This window comes from Crotalus tigris, unplaced genomic scaffold (genome assembly GCF_016545835.1).
Source record: "Crotalus tigris isolate CLP2741 ecotype Arizona unplaced genomic scaffold, ASM1654583v1 scf7180000018030.5226217, whole genome shotgun sequence".
NCBI classification, from domain to species: Eukaryota; Metazoa; Chordata; class Lepidosauria; order Squamata; family Viperidae; genus Crotalus; species Crotalus tigris.
The window spans coordinates 1,423,499-1,446,559 of NW_024096786.1; the positions used below are offsets into that span (position 1 = coordinate 1,423,499).

The following is a 23,061-nucleotide window of genomic DNA, read 5'->3' on the forward strand; positions in this document are numbered from 1 at the left end:
AAAACATTCTGTATCTAGAGAAGGAGAGTTCTGGGGATTGCTAAAACATCCTATTATTCCTTTGAATTATTCTATTATGGTTGTTCCAGATGGTCCAGGAATTTTCCAAGCAGGAAGTAATTTGTGATATTGCAGATGGAGACTGGGCATGAAATGCACCCAAAGCTTTTACATGGTTAATAAATTATGGTTTTTCACACAGTCAGCCAGATGTTCAGACTGGATTTGAAGCATTTTGTCCCCCTATTTAGTCTTTCCAAAGGATTTTGGATGCTTGATGGTCTTAAAGGTATTGCTGCAGGATGTAAGCTGTTCTGAGCAAATTGCAATTGACTGATGGTGATTTTTGTCAATGCCGATGGTGTTCAAGTGGTGCTCCAGTTGTTTTGGGGTTGCACCCAAAATGCCTATTACTACTGGTACTACCTTTGCTTTCTTTTGCCACAGTCTTTCTATTTTTATTTGCAGCTCTTTGTATTTTGTTATTTGCTCTAGTTCTTCCCTTCAGCCATCTCCAGGTATTGCAATGTCTACTATCTAGAAAAGGTTCTCAACCTTTTTAATGCTGCAACCCCCCAACCGGTCGTAAGTCGAGGACTACTCAACCAGTTGTAAGTCGAGGACTACTCAACTGGTGCAGCACCATTTGCAGAATGGGACTTTTGGCGGGCTCAGCAGGGCAGAGACAGCCTGGACAATTCCTATTGGCTTTTGAAAGCCAATAGAATTAGACTCTATTCAAAAGAGTCTATTCTATTGGCTTTCAAAAGCCAATAGAATAAAAGGGAGTAGTATAGCTAAGGAAAAGGAGAAAAAAATGGTGGACTGCGTTGTTTGGTGACCCCCATGAAATGGTCGTTCAACCCCAAATGGGGTCCCAACCCACAGGTTGAGAACCACTGATCTAGACTTTTTTATCTTGCTTATTAACAATTGTTAAGCCTGGGATGTTACGTGTCAGGTGCCTGTCTGTATGAATTCTAAAGTCCCAGAACACTTTAGCTTCTTCATTTTCTATTACTTTCCCTATTTTATGGTCCCACCAGTTCTTGCTTGCAGACAAATGTTATTTCTTGCAGTTCTTCCAATGCACCATTGTTGCTATTTGCCATGCCTTTCTAGTCAGTCTGTGCCATCTTCTTGCATCAGCTAACCAGGTGATTCACTGTTTCTTCAGCTTCTTTGCAGAGGTAGCACTTACTATCTGTTGCTGTCTTCTCAATTTTGGCTTTGTGTGCATTTTTTCTTAAGGCTATGTCTTGTGCAGCCAGAATTAGCCGCTCTATATCTTTCTTCAATTTTCCTGCTTTTAGCCACTGCCAGGTCTTGTTATTATTTGTTTTCTCTGCTATTTTTTTATGCCACTGACCATGTAATGTTTTGTCTTCCCATGCCTCTTCTCTGTTCTTCATTTGGTCTTTCTTGTAGGCCAGTTTGGTCTCTCCAGTATTCAGTAGGCCTTCCTGGTATACTAGCTTTGGTGCATCTTCTTCACTATCCTACAGATATTCTTCCAATGTACTTTCAATACATCCACTTACTTTCCTTGGTAGTAGGGCTTACTACCCTACTAGGGCATATGTGACTGAGCAAATTCGCCTGATCTAGGAATGGGTGCAACTGTTGCACAACACAAAGCTGTGCAAAGTCCCCCCTAACCATGATTGTCAACTGACCTTTGAGCAGGAATAGTGAGTCCAGGAGGATCCCCAGATTGTGCACAATTGCCACGCCATCCACACGAAACATCAACAGGCACATAGAGATAAGCAACATTTAAATTGAAACAGATAATAAAAAGGCTAAAAAGAAAACAAAAAGACTAGAACACTTCGTTGCCAGCAATCAACACCCAGATAAGCAAGGATACTACGTTGGACGTAAGTGTGAAAAACTGTCATAAGTCATTTTTCAGTTCCATTGTAACTGAACAGTCACTAAATGAACTGTTGTAAGTTGAAGATGACCTGTATGTTTGCTGCTGTTTATTGTTTAGGCCAAATTCTAAATTTAGCTATGTTTAATGTATTTAGCAGGAAACAAAACATATTCTGGGGAAAACAGATGGTATAATAATTCAGCAGTTTAACTTTTAAATGGATGACCATATTGCCTCAACTGAACAGAATTTGCTCTAAAGGTTGTATAATCTGATTAAGGCTTTAAATAATTCTAATCCTAACACAAAGTCTTAATTTTGTTCTAAATCATTATTGCAAATGACATAAAACAGTAATTTTAATGTGCCTTTAATTTTCAGTTATCATAAATATATTAACTTTGCATTATACTGTGAAACATTTTGCATTAGTTCCCCCTTTTTCTTCATTAAATATTATTATTCTCCTCCAGTTTTTGAAAAACAATTACAAAGTTGAGTTATTCCTGTTATCTTTTTCCTCCAGTATACAATTATTGGCAAAATAATCTGTTTTTCTTTTCCTCAGAGGACTGTGATGTGAAGAACTCTAAAGACCCTTGTGCCTTGCTGGCTTTAGGCCAGCAGGGTGTAAGTGAAAGGGACAAATTTCTTGCAACTTTGCTTCCTTCCCTATTTTTTTTTTTTTTTAAATTTAAAGCAGGGAAAGCATCTTATCAGGAAAGGGGAATAGGACTTGCTCCTAAATTTATAATTTGAATTTTCAGTTACTATCAGTGAAAATCACACTATGTTTACTAATTGAAATATAAGGACACACAATAACTGAAAAGATGTATGGGTTGCTTTATTTGTTAGGAAATAGAGGAGAAGAAACTCCAGGGAATGTTTGTGCAGACTAATTTGTGTGCCTGAAGCTTATGGATCGGTATTTTTCTGTTTTAATCATATATATGATATATAACACATACATACCTGCACACACTCACACACTTACTTTTTGGAAGGGATATTTTTGATGTGAAACAGTATTTAACCAGACGAAAGAACATAGACACAAAGCATAGTGCCCAGTCTTTCCGTTTCCTTACCATTTCCACTCCAACACTTCTAAAGAATGTGTGGGTTGTAATTCCAAGCACTTCGTCTTTAAAAGAATTTCCTTTAGATCTAAGAATTCTTTCTAAGCAATTATCATGTGACAGAATGATTAAACAGGAAATGGTTCTTTAGCACATGGGAAATTTGAGATAGCAAAACAACCCTTGAGATACGGTTTTCCTAAATTATAAGGACAGGTTTTATGCCAACCCAAGATCCTGCTGGATTTGCTTATTGCTTGCACTGACATTCTGAGACTGTTTAAGCAAATAATTTGAGAAGTTTTATAAAGTAGCAGGTGCAATAATGGTGCTTTACAAATAAGACTAAGAATGCTAAATATGCCCCAATTAACACCCATTAATACTTATTGGCTACATTTACTAATCCTATAATATTTACCCAAATATTTTGCAACTTAATTTTAATTTATTTTTTACTTGATGGGGTCATTTTCAACATCAATGGTATGCAAGGAGAAAGCCACAGTTCTCCAAAAAGAACATTGCTACCTGTCTACAGTTTGCAAAAGACAATGTGGGTAAGCCAGAAGGCTATTGGAAGACTGTTCTGTATGATCAAGATATCAATGTTAATGCTCTATTCTACTGCAATAGAGGGAGTCATAAGTCAATGCCTTTTCTTTCCCCCCCTCTCCTCCTCACTTTTCTTTCCCCTTTCCTTCCCCACTATGTCCTAGTATTTGCTTTTGTATTTTTGTATTTTATTCTATAATCTGATAAAATGTTATAAATGGAGAAGACTGTTCTATGGACAGATGAAACCAAAACTAAACTGTTTTTCTTTTTAAATAAGCATTATATTTGCCAAAAACCACACGTTGCATTCCAGCACAAGAACTTTATCACATTTGTGAAACATGGTAGTAGGAGTGTAATGGTTTGGGCCCGCTTTGCTGTCTCTAGACCAGTGGTGGTGAACCTATGGCACGGGTGCCAGAAATGGCACTCGGAGCCCTCTCTGTGGGCATATGTGCCATTGCCCCAGCCTCGCCTCCCCCCATGACCCCCTTCTCTCCAACTCTCTCTGAAAGAGAGTCGCCCCTGAGCGTGGCCCACCCAGAGCAGGGCAGCCAAGCACATGGCAGCCAGGCAGCGTAGACAAGACTCTGCCCTCACACCCCATCATGCACAATTGATGCTGCAGGGCGCGGGCAGAGGGCATTACTGCCAGAGCACTGCTGGGCTTCCTGGGCGATCTGCGCTGGGCCCTGGAGGTGGTGAGTGGCCCTGCGAGCAGGCAGGGTGGAGGATAGGGCGGAGCAGGGGGTGGGGTGGGGCGGGGCCAGTTTTTGGGCACTCAGTCTCTAAAAGGTTCGACATCACTGCTATAGACCAAGACAGCTTGCTATCATTAATGGAACTATGAATTCTGAATTGTACCAACAAAGTGTACAAGAAAATCCCTAGGTGTCTGTCTTTGAAGAGTAAGTGGGTCATGCACGGAGACAGTGACCCAAAACACCAGCTGTACAACAACAAAAATGGTTAAAACAAAAGGAAGTTAATGTTTTGGAATGACCGAGTCAGAGTCCTGACTTTACTCCTATAGAACAATTGTGGAAGGACCTGAAGAACATCATGTGATAAAATCCATCAACATTCCTGAATTGAAGCTTGCAATAAAATTTCTCGAAGCTAATGTGCAGGACTAATTAATGGTACTTGCCATAGTAACATATACAAAACTACTAATAAAGTTCCAAAATGATAGGAAACTTTAAATGAAAGAACATACTTTATTTTCATATGAATTTTTTTAAAAAAAGTAGACAAAAACATTAATGGCTGAGGCAGATTTGTATTTCATCCAGAGATATAATGACAAGTATATTTAATCCTGAGCTTGTACATAGTGCTAAAGTTCAAGATAAGGAACATTGTGCTAAATTACAAACGTAGACACACTGTTTTAAAACAATTTGTTCAGTCGATTTCAGAAAAGACATTAAAATATCTTAAGTCACTTCCTAATTCATTTCAAGAATCTTTATGCACTTGTTATCCTGCTTCAATAAATCTTTCCAAACCTCCTTAAAGCATGTCTCCAGAGATAACTAAATGCCATTTTCCTGTCTATATTACTTTTAAATACATAATCATGACAGAGATTTCCTTTTGGCTAATGTCCTAAATTTCATTTCAGAAGTTGTAAAACAATTCAGTTGCATAGTTTTGCAGTTTTAGAGGGAAATATGAAGTGCACCAGTAGGTCAGACATTAAAACAAGCTGAATTGTAACAGGTGTTTTTTTGTTTTGTTTTGTTTTTTGTCTTTGCTCCTTTTGTAAGTTATCTATTTGGGATTTTGGGTAATAAGAAATTGCCATTTTTAAAGCAATACCTTATTCATGTCTGCTTTCTATTTCGGTTCTATGTGGTGTCAGTTTAACTTTAAACTGAAGTTAAAATGAAGTGTGATTATCCCATTAATTCCTTCTCAGTTTTAGAATAAATTTGATAAGAAGTCATGCCAATAAATAGATATATAATTTTGCAACTCTTTTAAAATGGTAAAATATATGTTGAGCCTATATTCAGTTCAACAACCACAAAAATTAACACTATTGCAAACCTGCCTTCAGTAATGGGTCTTATTATTCACATTTCTTTAGCTCCTAAAAGTTTTCATGATTATGCATCTCCACATGGGTAGAGTTGTATCAGATTTAGTCTCATTTAGTCTCATAAAAAGAATGTCGTTGTACAGAATAGAATTCTTGTTTCATATTGGATTTTGTTTGTCATAATTTCTGCCATTATTTTTCTTGCACGCTTGAGTATTATAATAAGCTTATAATACACTGATATGCAGTCTATAAGAAGCTGAGCTACTACATTGTTAAAATACAGCCTAAGCCTAACTAAGGATATTGTCAGAGCAGTTTGAAGAAAGAATAGATTTTTTTCCCCTGCAGTAACGTTTGAAAATAAATTACCCCGAAATGAAATTAATTTGCAGAAGGTGGAAATGAAGATGGAACCATAGGCCAATGTTTTCCTGCGTGTTTAGTTTTTATTTAGTGAAACATTATTGGGTATAAATTATCAAAGCATCTTTAGTCTACTGAGCTTTAATTGTTTTATAAAAATGTAATTAGTTTATACAAACATGAAATTAAGATTTGTATTAGCAACTGAGTTTTGTTATTTGTAAAAACCTATAGCATGAATGCCAATGAAAATACTCTCAAATAATATTGGGTGTAACACAGGATTTTCATACTACCTGTTCCTCCGAGGGAAATCCTTACTCTGCCTTTAGGATGACCTCTTCAAAAACTATGGATGTGGGTTGAGTTAGTCAATGCATTGTGCTTCTACTTGAATTTTCACTGGCAGAAAACCAAAGTATCAAGGGAAACAGGCAGGGCAGGGCCCCAACTCTAGTTAAAAAAATATGTTCTGCTTTTACAACTTGTTCTTTCACAGTTCAGTCTTTTCTTTCAGGAAAAGTAACACATATATATGCTATCATCCTGGAAAACTTTTGTAATCTCTGATTATTTAGAGACATACATAATTTTTTCAAGCAACTAGCTCTTAAGGCAAATAGGTCTTTGGCATCAGAGGCGTTTCAGAGGGCACCTCCATGTTGGACGAACTTGATAGGAACAAAATACTTTATTGCAAGGAAAAGAAAACTGGAAGCTGAGAAAACCACAAGGGAAGAAATAGTCCTACTGAGAAGGTTATGAGTAACAAGGTAACTTACCGTCAAGAAAAAGAAGACAAGAAAAGCAATGAATGGGCACAAATGAAAAGTCTAGTATTAAAGTACAAAGCAAAAAAAAAAACCAAGTTGGTTAGAAAGACTCAAGGCCTACTTATTTTTCTCACAAAGATTGTATTTTTGGGGAAGTATGGTTGTATAAAGGAAAACTAACTTCCTACTGATACAACTTCTATATATATATTCACAGTCACTTGAATATTTTATGAGTTAAGATTAAAATTCTTAGCAAAAAACTTCAAAATAAAAGAAAAATCATGCTAAACCTGGAGCAAATTTTTGAAGGAATTGCTTATTTGACCTTACTTACAGACCATGATTGGGACCAGCAACCATCACTAAGCAACATGGTCATAAATTGAAACATTATATGACCATGCATCACTTATGTCAGTTTGTCACTTCTGGCTGCAGTTGTCAAATTAATTATCTGCAATCATTAAGTACGTGACAGTAATTTGCAATTTCCTTTTGGCTCCCCCATTGACTTTGCTTGTTGGAAGCTGGCTGTGAAGGTTGCAGGTGATGATCATGTGACCATAGGATGCTGTCATTCATAAATGTGCACCAATTGCCGAGTGCCCAAATTGCAATCATATGTCTACAACCACACTGCAATAGGCACAACTTTGAAGACCAGTCATAAATCTCCTTTTTTGGAGCCATCATAAATTTGAACAGTCTCTGAACAAGCAGTTGGTAAGCAAAGACTGCCTATATATTACCAATCCATTTTTGACATGTAAACTTTCTTTAACTTAAAAAAAGAGAAAAAACAATTCTTTCGATACCACAAATAGTTAGTGAGATTTTCTCCCACATGGTACAAAGTACCAAAGCTTAATTTGAAAACTGTAGTCTTACTGTTTCATGTTTATTTGTCAAGCAAAAATTAATAATTTGAATAGGCAAAATGAAAAAAACTTAAAATGTGACAGGGACAATAGGCATGTTAATGCATTTATGTACACTCTCTTAAGGACCTCTTAAATATGGGGTGAGGTCCACAGACATTAGGTTGGAGTTAAAACTATGGAAAGTTAGTAGCTGAAACAACTGAATCGGGTAGAATATTGCAAACTTTGACAACTCTATTACAAAAATCTTTTTTTTTTACTATCAAATTTAAAGCGGCTTATATTAAGTTTAAAGCAATTATTTGCCCACGTTACATTACATTTAAAACTAAAAAAGCCATTTACAGCTAAAACATTACTATGTACAATTTTGTATGCAATACCTAAGTCTAACCGAGCAGTTCTAAGCTATCCATACCAGGAATTTCAAGCCTAGTAGTATAAGGTATTCTATTACGGACAGAAGAGTGCAAAACTTTTCTTGTAAAACAATGAAGGAGAGTTATTTTCTTGTAAAATACTTCTGAACTCGATTGTATTAATGTCCGATATGTAGTAAGAATTCCAAATGGTGAAACAAGTGTTCTAGGATTTGCCTAATGTATGTTTTGTAAGCTCTAGTGAGCAATATAGTATTTCCAGAAAACAAACTTAGTAAAATTAAATTTATAACTTGTATTGCTTTTTTTAATCAATGCTGTTACAATGAACTTTAGAACATAAATCATTAGAGACATACGTCTTTAGCAAAATAAAGGTCAGCTTCTAGATCAGTGGTTCTCAACCTGTGGGTCGGGACCCCATTTGGGGTCGAATGACCATTTCACGGGGGTCGCCAACAACGCAGTCCGCCATTTTTTCCCCTTTTCCTTAGCTGTGCTACTCCCTTTTATTCTATTGGCTTTTGAAAACCAATAGAATAGACTCTCTTGAATAGAGTCTAATTCTATTGGCCTTCAAAAGCCAATAGGAATTGTCCAGGCTGTCTCTGCCCTGCTGAGCCCGCCAAAAGTCCCATTCTGCAAACAGTGCTGCACCAGTTGAGTAGTCCTCGACTTATGACCGGTTGAGTAGTCCTCGACTTACGACCGGTTGGGGGTCACGGCATTAAAAAGGTTGAGAACCACTGTTCTAGATCAATACCTCCTAACTTGTACTTTACATTCTGGTTTTGCTTTCCAATATGTAAAACCAAGCATTGTTTAACTGAAACTTGATATTGCCAAATAGATGACCTCAAAAACATGATCAATGACATTTTGAAAAATAAGTGGATTTTCAATAGTATTGAACAATTTTACATCATCAGCAAAAAGGGCACAATTACTTTTAAGTTGATCACATAAGTCATTTATATAAATCAGGAAAAGAGTAGAACCTAGGGCACTAATACTGGATCAGATATTGAGGTGCCTGTTTTAACTTTCTGCAGCCTGTTAGACAAAAAAAAGCAGCGATCCGTTATACAAAAGGCACGGTATTTTTTTTTTTCCTCATTCTCTACTCTTTTTCAAGGCTAAGCAGTTCTTAGATTTCTTCTTCAAGGTTACCTTAAAGGTCACTGACACATCTGAGCAGCATTTTTTAAGAATGACTCAGAGAAATTGGGATACATTGAGAGAAGCATAACAAGAAAAATCAGGAAATTAAAACTTGGGAAGGGAGATTGAATGAGCTTTGAGAAAATTGACTGTAGAGAAATATGATAGCATTCTTCAGGTAACGAGAGGATGCCACAAAGAAGATGGTCACATTTTGCTCACTCATTCCGGAGTACCAGATGGAATGGTTTTAAGTTACAGGAAGCAACTTCCAATTCTGTTGAAAAATACCTCATTACAATAAGAGCACTTCAGTTATGAAACTACTTCATTTAATGTGTTCAAGTGGAGGCTAGATAACCATCTGCCTGGAGTAGCTTAATCTGTATTCCTACATATTATGAACCAGATGACCTTTTTCTAGCTCTGGCCCTTTCGTTTTTCAAATTATTTCTGTGTAAAATGTCCTCTTCTCAGATAGTTCAGGATGTTTTGGTGGTCAAGGGCTGTACAGTATTTGTGAATGGACAGAGGGGTTATGAGGTGGGTGGAACAGGCACGTTCATAATAGGCACCTCATCTTCAACTTCCCTCTCCAGTTGCAGATACCTCTGTGTTAAATTTGGTAGGGTCCTTTTGTTGCTTAACTATGAAGGACATATTCTATTTTATATTTTCATGTGGTTCTCACCTCAAAAAAAAAAACCCTGCCATTAGTTTTGTGCATCAGAAATCTAAGCAGACTACTGAACTAAAGATTTCTCCTTGGAGCTTTAAAGAAGAGGCTCCCAACCTTTTGGGTGCCAAGGACTGGTTCTGTGGAGAAAGATTTTTCCGCAGATCAGAGGGGACATGGTTTCGTGTGCTGTCTGCATCCAGCAGATGGGGCTTCACTTGTTTGCGCGGCCCGGTTGCTGGTATACTGTGGCCCAGTGCCGGTCCAGGGATGGGGGTTGGAGACCCCTGCTTTAAAGTAACACGATAAATAGCTAAACTCTGTTAAGCTGAAAATTCTTCAGGTGATTTTGAATGATAATGTCAATGCCATCAGTCTGTATTCTTCCCTCTATAAATGCCACACACTATAATTTTTCTTTTTTAGCAGAACATTTATTTTGGGGTAGCACAGGATTGTATTGCTTACTATTATATGCTATAAGCAGTTGAGTTTTCTCTAAAACACAAAATATCCATGCACAAAGATATAAAGTAAGCTGGTGGGACTAGCAATAATGCTGTCTTTGTTTCCTATCATCAGCGACCAAAACACAGTTGAATAATTTTATGATTGCATAATTCTGTCTTTCATTGAATTATAAAAGATTTCATGAGGTCTGTGCATTATTTCCAGTCCAGAGTGAAAGATTGCTATACTTCCGGGTTAAGGGAGTCCTACTAAGCAGACGAGAGGAACACAACAATGAAAAATAACAAGTTGTAATATCCTATATAGTATATAAAATAACATTAATTAAATAGCGCTCTTAAATATTTGGAGCAATAATATTATCATAGAAGATTATGTTATTACTTGTGACCTCCCAGAATAAGTTCTTCTGCATTTATATATAGCCATGTATAGCAATACAATTTTAAGATTTGGAATGACCAAACATTGACAGTTAAACTTTAATGATAGAAGTTGTATGTTTAATAAAATTTTATCTTGAGAAAAAAATCCTTTTTATTATTTCATGTGAATTCGAAAATGTGAAAATAGCTACAGTATTCAAATTGATACTGATAGAAGCAACTGTTTTGGTTTTTTTTAAATGTAAGTAAAGGAGTTTTTGTTCTTGATATTGATAAAATGTTTTTTGTTTCTAGAAAGTAAAAAATTGCTAGTGATTGTACTTTCAAAAAGTGTTAATGACAGCCTAAAATGAGAAAAAAATGAACAAATACGTAACTATGTATTACACTAACGACTTCAATTTTTTTATTTGAAATTAATTTTCTTAAGGTGAAGTAAAATAGGTACTTTCCAAATAATGAATTCAGTTGTTTTTTTTAAATCAGTGCTATAAGTGAGTTAAAAGCAATGGTGAAAACATTTAGTAATACAACGTCTCCCAACATAGTTGAAGATTAGTGTTGATTTGAGCTCTACTTGGCAATAGGAAGAGCTATTGTATACTTTTCTCCATATGTAATTATTAAGTAAATAATGCCTGTAAAACATTTAATATTAAAAAAATGAAGATGTATTCTACTGTTTAGTGTTTTCAAATTCATGGTTTTAAAAAGTATGGTATCTTATCTCCAAAAGGTATGATTAGTTAGAAAAAAGTTAAGTGCTGTCTCTAGCCTTGTCCATGAATCAGAACAGGACTTATCCTTTCCAAGATTTCAATAAAACTAGCTATATAAACAAACTTTAGTCATTTAGGCCCTTACCATATCTTTGTCTCATTTTCCATAAATTTTGGTATACCCAAGTCCAAGTGTTTCCAGTTCCAAATATCTCTTGGATTGAGAAAAGTTAACAGGTACAACTGCTGAACAGTTTTTTTCTCATCTCACAGACATTCCTATGCTACTTCTGTGATTATAAGAACATTTAAGAAACTGTGGCGTAGTAATTATGTAAGCCAATTGTAAGCAAAATGTAAAATATTTTACTACTCTTTTAGATTTATCTGAAAGTTGAGTCACAGCAACGAGACTTCTTTTCTTATTGGTTTTCTTGTTGGTATGCTTCTAGAGTTATACATGTAAATAGTAATAGGCCAGTATATGAGAATATATTTCTACCAAATCACCAGTACACTCTGAGTGACAAGTATAATTATTTACAGAATTGGTCTAACATTTAAGTTTTTTCCACTCTGGAAAAAAATCTGTCCTCATATTAACCAATACGAATGGGAAAATGTGGGCACAAATTGGGGTGGGAGTTTGAAAGTCAGGTTCTGAAATTTCTGCCCCTGTATTGTTTTTGACAATGCATGTAATTAATTAGTTGGGTCGCCATCATTCAGCATGTATTTGCTTGCCAGATATCTTGCAAAATATTACTTGCTTACAATTAATATCCACAGTTTTAACTTCTCTTCAGCGAATGACTTTGCAAAGTATTTCTCTGCTATGGCTGTGAACTGAGCTTCAGTTAGAGGCAGACTTTCAGAAGTAATTGCTCACAAGATAAAGATGGAATTACATATCAGCAGAATATGCAAAATACTGCCAAATTGTAATTCAAAGCCAGTGATGATTTTCTTTTCTTTTTGTTCTTTTTACTGTTTTCACTGTTATCTTGCCCAGAAAGTTATTATAAAAAAAGATTTTTAAATATTAAACAGATAAAGTCCTTATTTTCAACTTTATTGAAAATATTTCCAAATATTTTAAGTCTAATGACTAGAATTCCCCTTATCTCAACTTCTCCCTTTAACCCTCTAATTAATAATATGAAATCCCCTCTAATAAATCAAAACCCCAATTTTCTTCAGCCTTATTCTGGCTTTCTTCCTTTGCCAACTAGGCTTCCATATCAGTGCTTTTAGATCATCAAATAGATCTCCCTCTATTATTATATATGTTATTTGAAATAAAGGAGACCATTTAATTGCCATTTTTTTTGGAAGGACTAGCCCATTTATATTCATTAAGTTGTCTCCCTATTATTCCAATTCCCCATGATTGCCCTGATATGTTTATCTTCCATTCAATCTGTTCTTCTTCCTTCTCAAATTTCTTCTGATTTATATAGAAAGTCTTTTCCATTTTCAGTGTTGTCATTCCCTTTTCTGGATTTTCCATTAACTGTATTTGTTGGTCAGTTGAGTCCTCTGTCTTAATATTTGATTGTTCCACTTCTTCTGTTATCTTCTGTGTTATTAGTTATTTGGTTGTAGTCAAAGTTTGGGTTTGTATATCTAAGCTGGTGTCTTTATCTTTTATGTTAGGTCTTATTTTATCACAAGCTGAAATAATGGTTTCATGTATTGCTTTCAACATGGAAAGGATCTTTTCCTGGTCTTCATCCATCTCTTCCATATGTATAAATAGTCTTTATAGTAGAAATCATTTGTCAAGCAAGATTTTATAGTCCAGGGTATTTCATTATCTCATATAGTAACCAATATTCCTCAAATAAAGAGATAAAAAAGCAATTCCCCACATATAACTCTGAAAGTCAGTAAAGATTTACATTCACAGTTCAAGTAGGCCAGTTATGCTGCCCAGCTGTTCTTTTATAGCTGAGTTTCTCACAGGTGGTGCCAAGGTCAGAAGAGTCTTATCTAAGGTCTGGGCTTCGAGCCAAGTCCCTTTTAGGAAATAAGTTTTAATACCAAACTTCGCCACAAGATGTCACTGATGCTGTTTAAAGTTTTTTAAGTCCAAAATTTTTATAATCCTTTTTCCATTTTTTTTTTGTAGATAAAAGCAAAAGTCTCCAATAAAAATAGGAACATTTTTGGTCCCCAAGTTTCAGGAACATATAAACCCAATTAGATTAAAATTGTACTTTTAGTGCTTTAATTCCCCTGGGTGGTCAGTTGCTGCTATTCTTAGAGGGTGGAATAGAAATTCCCTTCCCTCTCTCCTCACAGGGGGAAAGATACTTCATGCAGCTTTTACAGGAAAATAAAGTACTTAGGGTAAAGAGAAGTTCGGATCTCACCCAATTTCATCCGTGTTGCTTTTGAAGTGCTTGGTGGTAAGTTTGACTTCGGTTGTCTGCAGCCTAGTGATGGGCCATATTACTATGGCCGGTCTTTCCTCCGCCAGTTTGGAGGGCTGCCCCAGATCAAGCGGAAGGGCTGCCGCCTTCCTGCGATCAAGTGGGGGTCCCCTCCTTGCTCGTCACCCCTATAGGGTGACTTTCAACTCTTTCCAGGGTCCCTCAGTGGAGCAAAACCGAATGCGGAAGACAGAGCTTGCCTTCCAGCGGCTGCGATGGCAAATCTAAAAAAATTAATTATTATGAATATGTTTGATTTATTGAATAACCCAGCTAATATAGATAATGGTTTTGATTTATCAAAGGGAATATTGTATTATTAAGTAGATGATTTAATATGGTGGGAAATAGATAACTTTTAGGAAATTGAACAAGATTATATTTAAATAGATAAAATGTGTATTTTGGATATTGGATGCTGTTATGAATTGAGATAAAGGAAATCTTGGTTACCTAAATCCTGAAAATTATAAATATCAAAGGTTAAATTGGAATATTGATGGGAAACTAAAAATTGGGGAAAAAAATAATAACAGGATACGGATTGTTTATGAAGATTGAATGTAAAAAATAATTAAGATATGTATAAGCAAAAATTTATTGATAAATGTAATAATGATGTTTTTACTGAGTTGATATAATAAGAACTGTATTAGCTTAAATACGAGACAGTAAATGTTAAGGAGAAAAGAGAGGAAATATTTGAGGTTGTAACTTGAGATTTGTACTAAAGATTTTATTATCGAACTATTGATTCACCCAGACACCACGTTGCTTTTTAAATACTTAAATGTAAAATTGGAAAATTAATCAAATATTATAAAAAGAAAAAAATGTTGGTCAATATAACTTGAAAATAACAAGGAAATTGGAATAAACAATTGCAAGATGGTAATGTTGCAAATGGCAAAATATTAGATCAAAGAGTAGAACATTTTTACAGAATATTTACTGAAGACAAATAATGGAAATATTTCAAGACATGTAAATGCTGGTAGAGATATATAGACAGTTTGTGGCTTGCTGTGAGAAATGAATGCTTATCAGAAAAAGCTAACCTGCTGTCTGATAAGAATGCAGCTCTACTTCATTATTTGTAAGCAAGTCAGGTATTTCAGAAGAGGCATAAAACTAAAATGAATGCAGTGGGATTGGATATTGAATTGATGTTGAATGAATGCAGACTGAATGATTGAGCAATCCCAAAAACTTCTGAAGTAATTTGGTCATAAAGAGATTGAATGAGGATTGAATCACCAAAATACATGAAGGAAGGAGGAAGGGAAGACTGAGAAAATCATGTGTGGATGAGTTGATCAGATCCTTAAAAAGAGAGAACTTGAGAGTGGCAATATATAAATGGATATTTGGACTAGTGGAAACAAGAGTAGTTTGCAGGGATAGAAATGTAGTGTTTTGCCAAGTGCCAGGGCAATGATCAGATACCCAGGCAATTGGTACTTTTGGATCTAGAAACAAAAAGCATAAGAAGTTTTCAAGCTTTATTATTTAACTGTAGCAGGCATATTAAACAGAAACACAAGAACGCATAAAATACCAAACAAGATTTTCTCACTGGGAGCTCCTTTTCAAGCAGCAGAGAGACCCCATTTGGGCCTGGATACACAGCACTGAGCATTCAAGCCTATGCAGAGTCTCAAACTTCATGGACAGTTTCAAGGCTAGACCTGGCTTGAAAATAGCAACTGTAAGAGGGATCTTGGAGTCCTAGTGGACGATCACTTGACTATGAACCAGCAATGTGCAGCAGCAGCCAAAAAAGTTAATACAATCCTGGATTGTATAAACAGGCATAGAATCAAAATCATGCGAAGTATTAGTACCACTTTATAAAATCCTAGTAAGACCACACCTGGAACACTACAACCAATTTTGGCCACCATATTACAAAAAGATGTTGAGAGTTTGGAAAAAATTCAGAGAAAAGCAACTAAGATGATCAAAGGCCTGGAGACTAAAACAAACGAAGAATGGCTGCAGGATTTGGGTTTGGCTACTCTAAAGAAAAGAAGAAATAGTATTCCAGTATTTGAAAGGCTGCCACAAAGAAGAGGGGGTCACATTATTCTCCAAAGCACCAGAGGGCAGGACAAGAAAGAATGGTTGGAAAGCAACCTGGAATTAAGAAAAAACTTCCTGACAGTGAGGACAATTAACCAGTGGAACAGCTTGCCTTCAGAAATCGTGGGTGCTCCATCACTGGAGTTTTTTAAGAAGAGGCTAGACAGTCACTTGTCTGAGATGGTATAGGTTTTCCTGCTTGAGCAGGGGGCTGGACTAGAAGACCTGTAAAGTCTCTTCCAGCTCCTATTCTATTCTATTCTATTCTATTCTATTCTATTCTATTCTATTCTATTCTATTCTATTCTATTCTATTCTATTCTATTCTAGGGTTTTTATTAAAACCTGGCACTAAGACTTTGTGGCCTGCTTCCATAGTCACAAAGCTGCAAGGCAAGACCCTTGTAGAATTTTCTTAATGAAGGAAAAAACAAAATATTTCACCAGACTCATCAAAATAGAATGGTCTTCCGCATTGCCACTACATATATAGAGAAATACAATTTGCCTTCGACTTACAGCAGTTCATTTAGTGACCATTTGAAGTCACAACGGCACTAAAAAAACAAACTTATGACTGTTTTTGACATTTACAACCCTTGCAGTATCCCCATGGTCAGGTGCTTGGCAACTGATGCATATTTATGACAATTGCAGTATCCTAGGGTCACATGATCACCATTTATGACTTTCTGACAAGCAGAGTCATGTTACTAACTTAACCGTGTTACTAACTTAACAACTGTGGCAAGAAAGATAGTAAAATGGGGCAAAACTCCATTTAAGTAGATGTAGTAATTTCTGTTGCTAAGCAAGACAGCTGTTATTTACTTAATGTAAGTAACAACTGCTTGCTTAGCAGCAGAAATCTTGGGTTCAATTGTGGTTGTAAGTTGAGGATTATCTGTATATTAAATATAAGGAATAGGGTTGATGTCAAGTAGAGTTAGTCAAATGTCTCTCTGTGTTTATCATATTCCTTAGGACTTTTATTATTTAATTTTGTTTGTGTGTTGGATATATATGTATGCACAGTTACATAGTTTGGGAGAGTTTCTAGATCTAAATTCTTTTCTTGTTGCCCAGATTGAGACAGTTATAACATTCAATTCTTTTTTTTTTTTTTTAAAGAACTTGATTAAAATATTAAGCATGTATTGGTAAATTCCAAGTCTGTCTATTGTGATCTACATGGGGTGTGTTTTATATTAATACAGAATTCAGCAGCCAGATTCATCTACAGAAGCAGCTCAGTTAATCTAAATTATACCAATTACATAGCTGGTACTACATACCTTGGTAATTTTTTTATATGAGATACAAAGTTTCCATTATTACCTTGAAAGCTTGAGTAACTTGAGTCCATAAGTTGAAACAATACTTTCTTTTATATGAAATCCCCTACTCAGGGTCATCTAAGGAATCCATCTACTGTTTCTGTGGGTGTTTCTTTTGATCACTTGCAAGCGAGCTTTCTTTGTAGCTACCTCATGCCCAGAAAATAGAATGTTTCCTAAAGTTTCATATCTCTAAACACAGCAGCTTTAAAAAGCTCTTAAAAGCACATTTTTTGAAAGATTTTTCATTGTGTGTTTTTCTGATGTCCCTTTGTTGCATTGTTTTTTTGTTTGTATTTATAAATACACTGAGGAGCAGAGGGTAGGCTGCAGATTGGTCGTGCTGGGTCATGTGACCAGGAGCACGTACGATAAAGTAGTTGGTTGCCAGATTGCTTCTACCCTTGGATGGCATTGAGATTTTTTTTTCTGTGTATCTCCTATCCAGATCTGGACCATTTTCAAACTCAGTATTTTTTTTGTCAGTTTGTTCTGCTCCACCAAATTTGATTTTGGACAAATATCCTGCTGATAGGTAGAGAAGGTCCCTACATTTAATATATTTCCAAAATTCTTATGGGAATCAAAATGGAATTACTGCCTTTACAATGGCCTGATCTAAATCTACAGAAAGGTTTTTCATTTGTATTTTATTTTGTATATTGTTGCTGAAATGTTAAAATTATTTATTATAATATGTTTCGTTTAGCACATTTTATGTAGTTTAATAATATGTTCCATTAAACCTTTTCTTTGAAGCTTCTTTTAAATTAAAAGCAGGATAAAAACAAATAAATAAATAAAACATCTAACACTGGGAATAAAAATATGTTTTAGCAGCCAGTTAATAATTAATTATGCTGGAAACATATAAAGTACAAATTATGAAATGTAGTGAGTACAAAGTACAAATTACAATGTAGTGAGCCCCTTGCATGTTTATTCAGAGGAAAATTCCCATGATTAATGGAATTTACAACCAGGTAAGGGTAGATGAAGTTAAAGCATTAAATGATATAAAAACCTTTATGATAGTCACCTACATATTTATTAAACTATTTTTAAATATATTTATCTGGTTAATGAATTACATATTGCTCATGTATAGAACAATAGATATATTATGGCTATATCTGAAGGAGACCAAGTTCAGTTACGGTAATTGTAAATATTTCTTGATTATGCACGGAATGATCAAGAATATCTACACTGTGGTAAATTCTACTTTCTTTTGTTAACTAACTCTTTTCTGTTTTTTTGTTTTTGTTCCAAAGCTCAAGAATGCTCAGAGTGTCGTATGGTGCTCTCGAATCCCACAGGAATTTTTACCTCTCCTTGCTTCCCCAATAATTATCCCAACAATCAAGCATGCAAATGGACCATCAGGGCTCCTTCTGGATACATCATCCAGATAATATTTGTTGATTTTGATATTGAAGAAGCTTCTGGTTGCACATATGATCATGTAACTTTGGACACTGGAGACAAAAGAGATTCCTATTGTGGTATGACTGCCAAAGGTTTATCATTTAACTCATCTAGGAATGAAATGATTATATCTTTTACAAGTGACTTTAGCATTCAGAGAAAAGGCTTCAATGCCACTTATACCCGAAGTAAGTATGCGCTTCTTGCTGTTTCCAATCTATAGAATATACTTCTGAGGTTGTGATTTGATAATATCTATTTGATATAAAAGTAAAAGTAAAATATTATTATTTAGCTAGGTTAGGTAAGGTATCTATACCACTGACTTAAATTAATTGGAGTTCTCTTAAAGAAATTGTGTTACATAAAGAGTTATGGATCTCCTCTGTGTCATGAAGTCAATAAGAGGCTCTCAAGTTTGCCATTCTCTTTATTTCCCTATACTTCAGGCTTTCTGCATCTGTGATGTGGAAAATAATATAGATCTAGGTTATAGGGTTACTGTATTGCAAGATAGGGCACCATATGAGCTGCAAAACTCTAGATGAGGAGCAGATGGCAGCAAGACAAACCAAATATCTAATTCTTGATTGCCCTCTAGTGGTTGTCTAAATCCTGTACATCAAGCGCCCCCAACCTTTTCGGCACCAGGGACCAGTTCCATGGAGGGAGGTTTTTCCGCAGACTGGAGGAGGTGTGGTTTCGTGTGCTGCCTGCATTTCAGGGATGGGGCTTTGCTTGTTTGTGCAGCCTAGTTTCTGGCATGCTGCAGCCCAGTGCCGATTGAGGACCCCTACTGTACAGTACAGGTAGTCCTCACCTTACCATTTGTTTAGTGACCGTTTCAAGTTACAATGGCACTGGAAAAAATTGGCTTAGAACTGATTCCCACACGACCGTCACAGCATGTGATCAAAATTTGGGCACTTGGCAATTGGTATGCATTTACAATGGTTGTAGTGTCCCAGGTTCATGTAATCACCATTTGCCCTTCACAGTCAGTTTCCTACAAGGGATTAATAGACAAGGCAGGATTTGCTTAACCACCATGTAATTCATTGAACAACTGCAATTATTTGTTTAACAATTGTTGCAAAAAAGGTCATAAAATCAGCTGTGACTCACTTAATTGCCTTACTTAGCAATGGAAATTCTGATCCCAGTTGTGATTATAAGCCAAAGTCTACTTGTATATATATGCACTATAAGATTATGGTATGTGCTGAATAAGTAAATAGGAATGCATTGGATTTCCTTACGCATTTTAATTGCACATCAAAACCTTTCAAGAGTGAGTAAGATCATATAGATGTTTTTCTTTAAATGCCTGAAGGAAATAAGTCATTAGGATTAATGAAATAAGACTGCATATCACTATTTCCTTAATGAAATAAAACTTCCATTTCATTAAATAAAAATTAAGCCCTAGTTATAATTAAATAGAAAACTACCACATAGCTACAAATTAGCCCCACTGATCTAATTTAAATTTGCTTTTGATTAGTCAGGCCTGTAGTCATCCAATCTTGTTCTCACAATGTGATATAAAAACTCTATTATTGGTTGCTTTTTTAATAGACTTTTCCAACTTTTCAAGGAAAATTTTAAAAAGGAAGGAAAAAAGGTATCCCTGTTCAGTTGCACATTGATATTAGTTACTTTTTAATATATGTTTGCCATTTAGAACAGTTAGAACAATTAATCAGTGGAACAACCTGCCTCCAGAAGCTGTGAATGCTCCACAGCATTGGAAGTTTTTAAGAAGAGATTGGACAGCCATTTGTCTGAAATGGTCTAGGGTTTCCTGCCTGAGCAGGAGGTTGGACTAGATGACTTTCAAGGTCTCTTCCAACATTATTATTGTTATTATTGTTGTTGTTTTGTTGTTGTTGTTTTGCTGTGAATAATAATTTATATATAAATAGTATGTACTTAATGGTACATAATAAAAAATGTTATAGATACTGCTTAAAAAGGAATACCAATAGTACGAATTCCTAAAAAAAATTAAACATTTTTACATCAGGAGAGAAATGTGTTGCTAATTCTGACAGTATGTTTCTTTTGAAATAACTGACAGAATGCTTGTCCTATCTCTCTTGAGCTACTACTAAAATTATTATTTGCATCAGGTTACCATTGTTACATAACTGGATTTGTAAGGATTTTTTTTTTCAGTTTTTCTTTTCTAGACTTTCTAAGGGATCAGTATTCACTTCTTTTGGTTTGCTTGTTTTGACAAACAAACAGATTTCCAAAAGGTATTAACAGGCAAGAAGTAGTTTGAGTTTCTTGTTACTAAGGTAAATCAGACTCAGAACAAGTTGATTTACATGATACCTAAGTCAGAATCTCTCTCTCTTTTATCAGAAAAAGTGTAACAACAATACACAGTTAAGTGCCCTTTCATGACTCCCCCTACCCAGTCACTTTCCTCTGCTTGATGATGTGTATTATTTGTGGAGGAAGAAGGATATTTATGCCACTATATTTCCTATAATTAATATACATTCCTATAATTAATCTGTTAATATTTGTAACTAATACAATGTATATCAAATGGGATCAATCACAAATGGCTTCAGAATCATGTTTAGCAAGATAGATAGAAATATGAATAGGCTTTTTAAGGGTTAATTATTGATCAGTATTATGGCTACTGTCTTATGTATGCTTACTGCAAAGTAAAGTTCAGTTAAAATACTCAGATTCATTTCTAAGTATAGATGCAGGGAATATGGCAGCCAGATGTGACTGCTGGTATATTTAATAAGTTGTTTTGCAATGAAATGTGAATAGATTTATTCAACTGAAATTCAAAAGTTTGTAAACAAAGAGCTTTTATTTGTGAAATAACATGGCAGGTTACTTTCTGCACAGTCTGAAAAAGATATCTGGTATTCATTTCTTCAGTTTAATGTAGCTGTATAAAATAACCTATTGGGAGCAGCGCATAAAGAAATGAAAGGGCTATTTCAGGTTACTGGTTTACTGCTTTGTCTAGTACAACAGGTAAGGTATCCAAAACATTTTTTGCAAGTAACTTATTTACATTTTGTAGGAATCAAATGGTCATACTGTAAGTTAATTGACTACAATAATATCCCTGCATATATTTCTGACTCATGAGTTTAATTATACATAGGTAAAAAGTATTATATTACTTTTAATAAAATTTGATGGTAGTTGATTCTGAAAACAGTTTCTTTTTATGTTCCAGTTGCTGTATCTTTGAAGAATCAAAAGGTTGCCATTCCGCAATTTCTAGATTCTGATTCTGTGTCTCTGGCAAATTCTATTCAAGTCCCAGAACTTAATCAGTTCACCCTATGCTTTGAAGCAAGAGCAAACAACAGTAATAACTATGAATGGAAGGCTTTCTCCTATGGTGATTCCTCTGTGGAATTCTTCAGCTTTGGAAAAACAAAACAGGGGTATTTCATTTTTATCTCAGACTCAAAGTGTTTTTTAAATGATGCCCTTGACATAGGTCCAAATGAGGACATTTTCATAGAAACATTTGAAGAGCTTTGCATTGTATGGGATAGCTCATTAGGCATAGTAGGTGTAAATGTCCAAGAGACGTATAAAACAGTCTCTTGTTTAGATACTTATGGAAAAGTAATTCCTGGTAATGGAAAGTTGGTTCTGAGTTCTGACAAAGAAGACATAAGCCCTCTACCTGGAGATATGTACAACTTCCGGCTTTGGAATTTTACAATGAATTCCCAATCACTTTTCAACCTCACCTGTGATGAGAAAGGTAACATTATTGATTGGGAAAATGATTTCTGGAGCATTCCAGCAACATTTCTAAAAGCGGAGAACAACTTGAGTTGTGGTGAGTTTCTTTTTTAAATTTGGCATAGCTGTTAAGATTATTTAGGTCAGAAAGAAAATTTGTTTATAGTGAATTTGAATTAACATCCCCATATTTCTTGAACTTGTTTTACTATAAGATTCATGTGCCACAGTAAATATATTATTTATTTATTCAATCTATATCCCATTGTTTTGTTCAGGAGCTTAAGGTGTTACACAAAATATTCCTTTCTTTTATTTTTCCCCACAATAACAACTTGATCAAGTAGCTAGACCGAGAAACAGTGATTGACTGAAAGTCACTCAGTGAGTTTCCATGGCTGATCCTTAAAATCGGTATCTCTCCAGAACCAGTTCAACCAGTACAGCACAAACTGATTTCAAGAGTTTTTATTAATAGATTTTATAATGATGCAATTTTAACAATTGTCAAATTGTTACATTTTGTTTATTGAATTATATTACTATCAGTGACAAAAACTACAGCATTAAGTATTACATTATGCTTCTCTTTACACTCATGACCTTAACTAAATCTATTCATTTATTTGTATACTACTCATTCAAAAATAAGT

The 23,061-nt window shown here is 35.1% G+C and overlaps 1 protein-coding gene across 5 annotated transcripts in view; it reads left to right on the forward strand.

Moving 5' to 3' along the window:
- Positions 1–23,061, forward strand: part of ADGRG6 (adhesion G protein-coupled receptor G6) — a 96,859-nt gene that overhangs the window by 15,660 nt on the left and 58,138 nt on the right. For all 5 annotated transcript variants that reach the window (XM_039346810.1, XM_039346809.1, XM_039346808.1 and 2 more), the window contains exons 3-4: positions 18,511–18,852; positions 21,885–22,505. In XM_039346810.1, the coding sequence (XP_039202744.1) occupies positions 18,511–18,852; positions 21,885–22,505 (963 nt within the window). The remainder of the gene's footprint in view (positions 1–18,510; positions 18,853–21,884; positions 22,506–23,061) is intronic.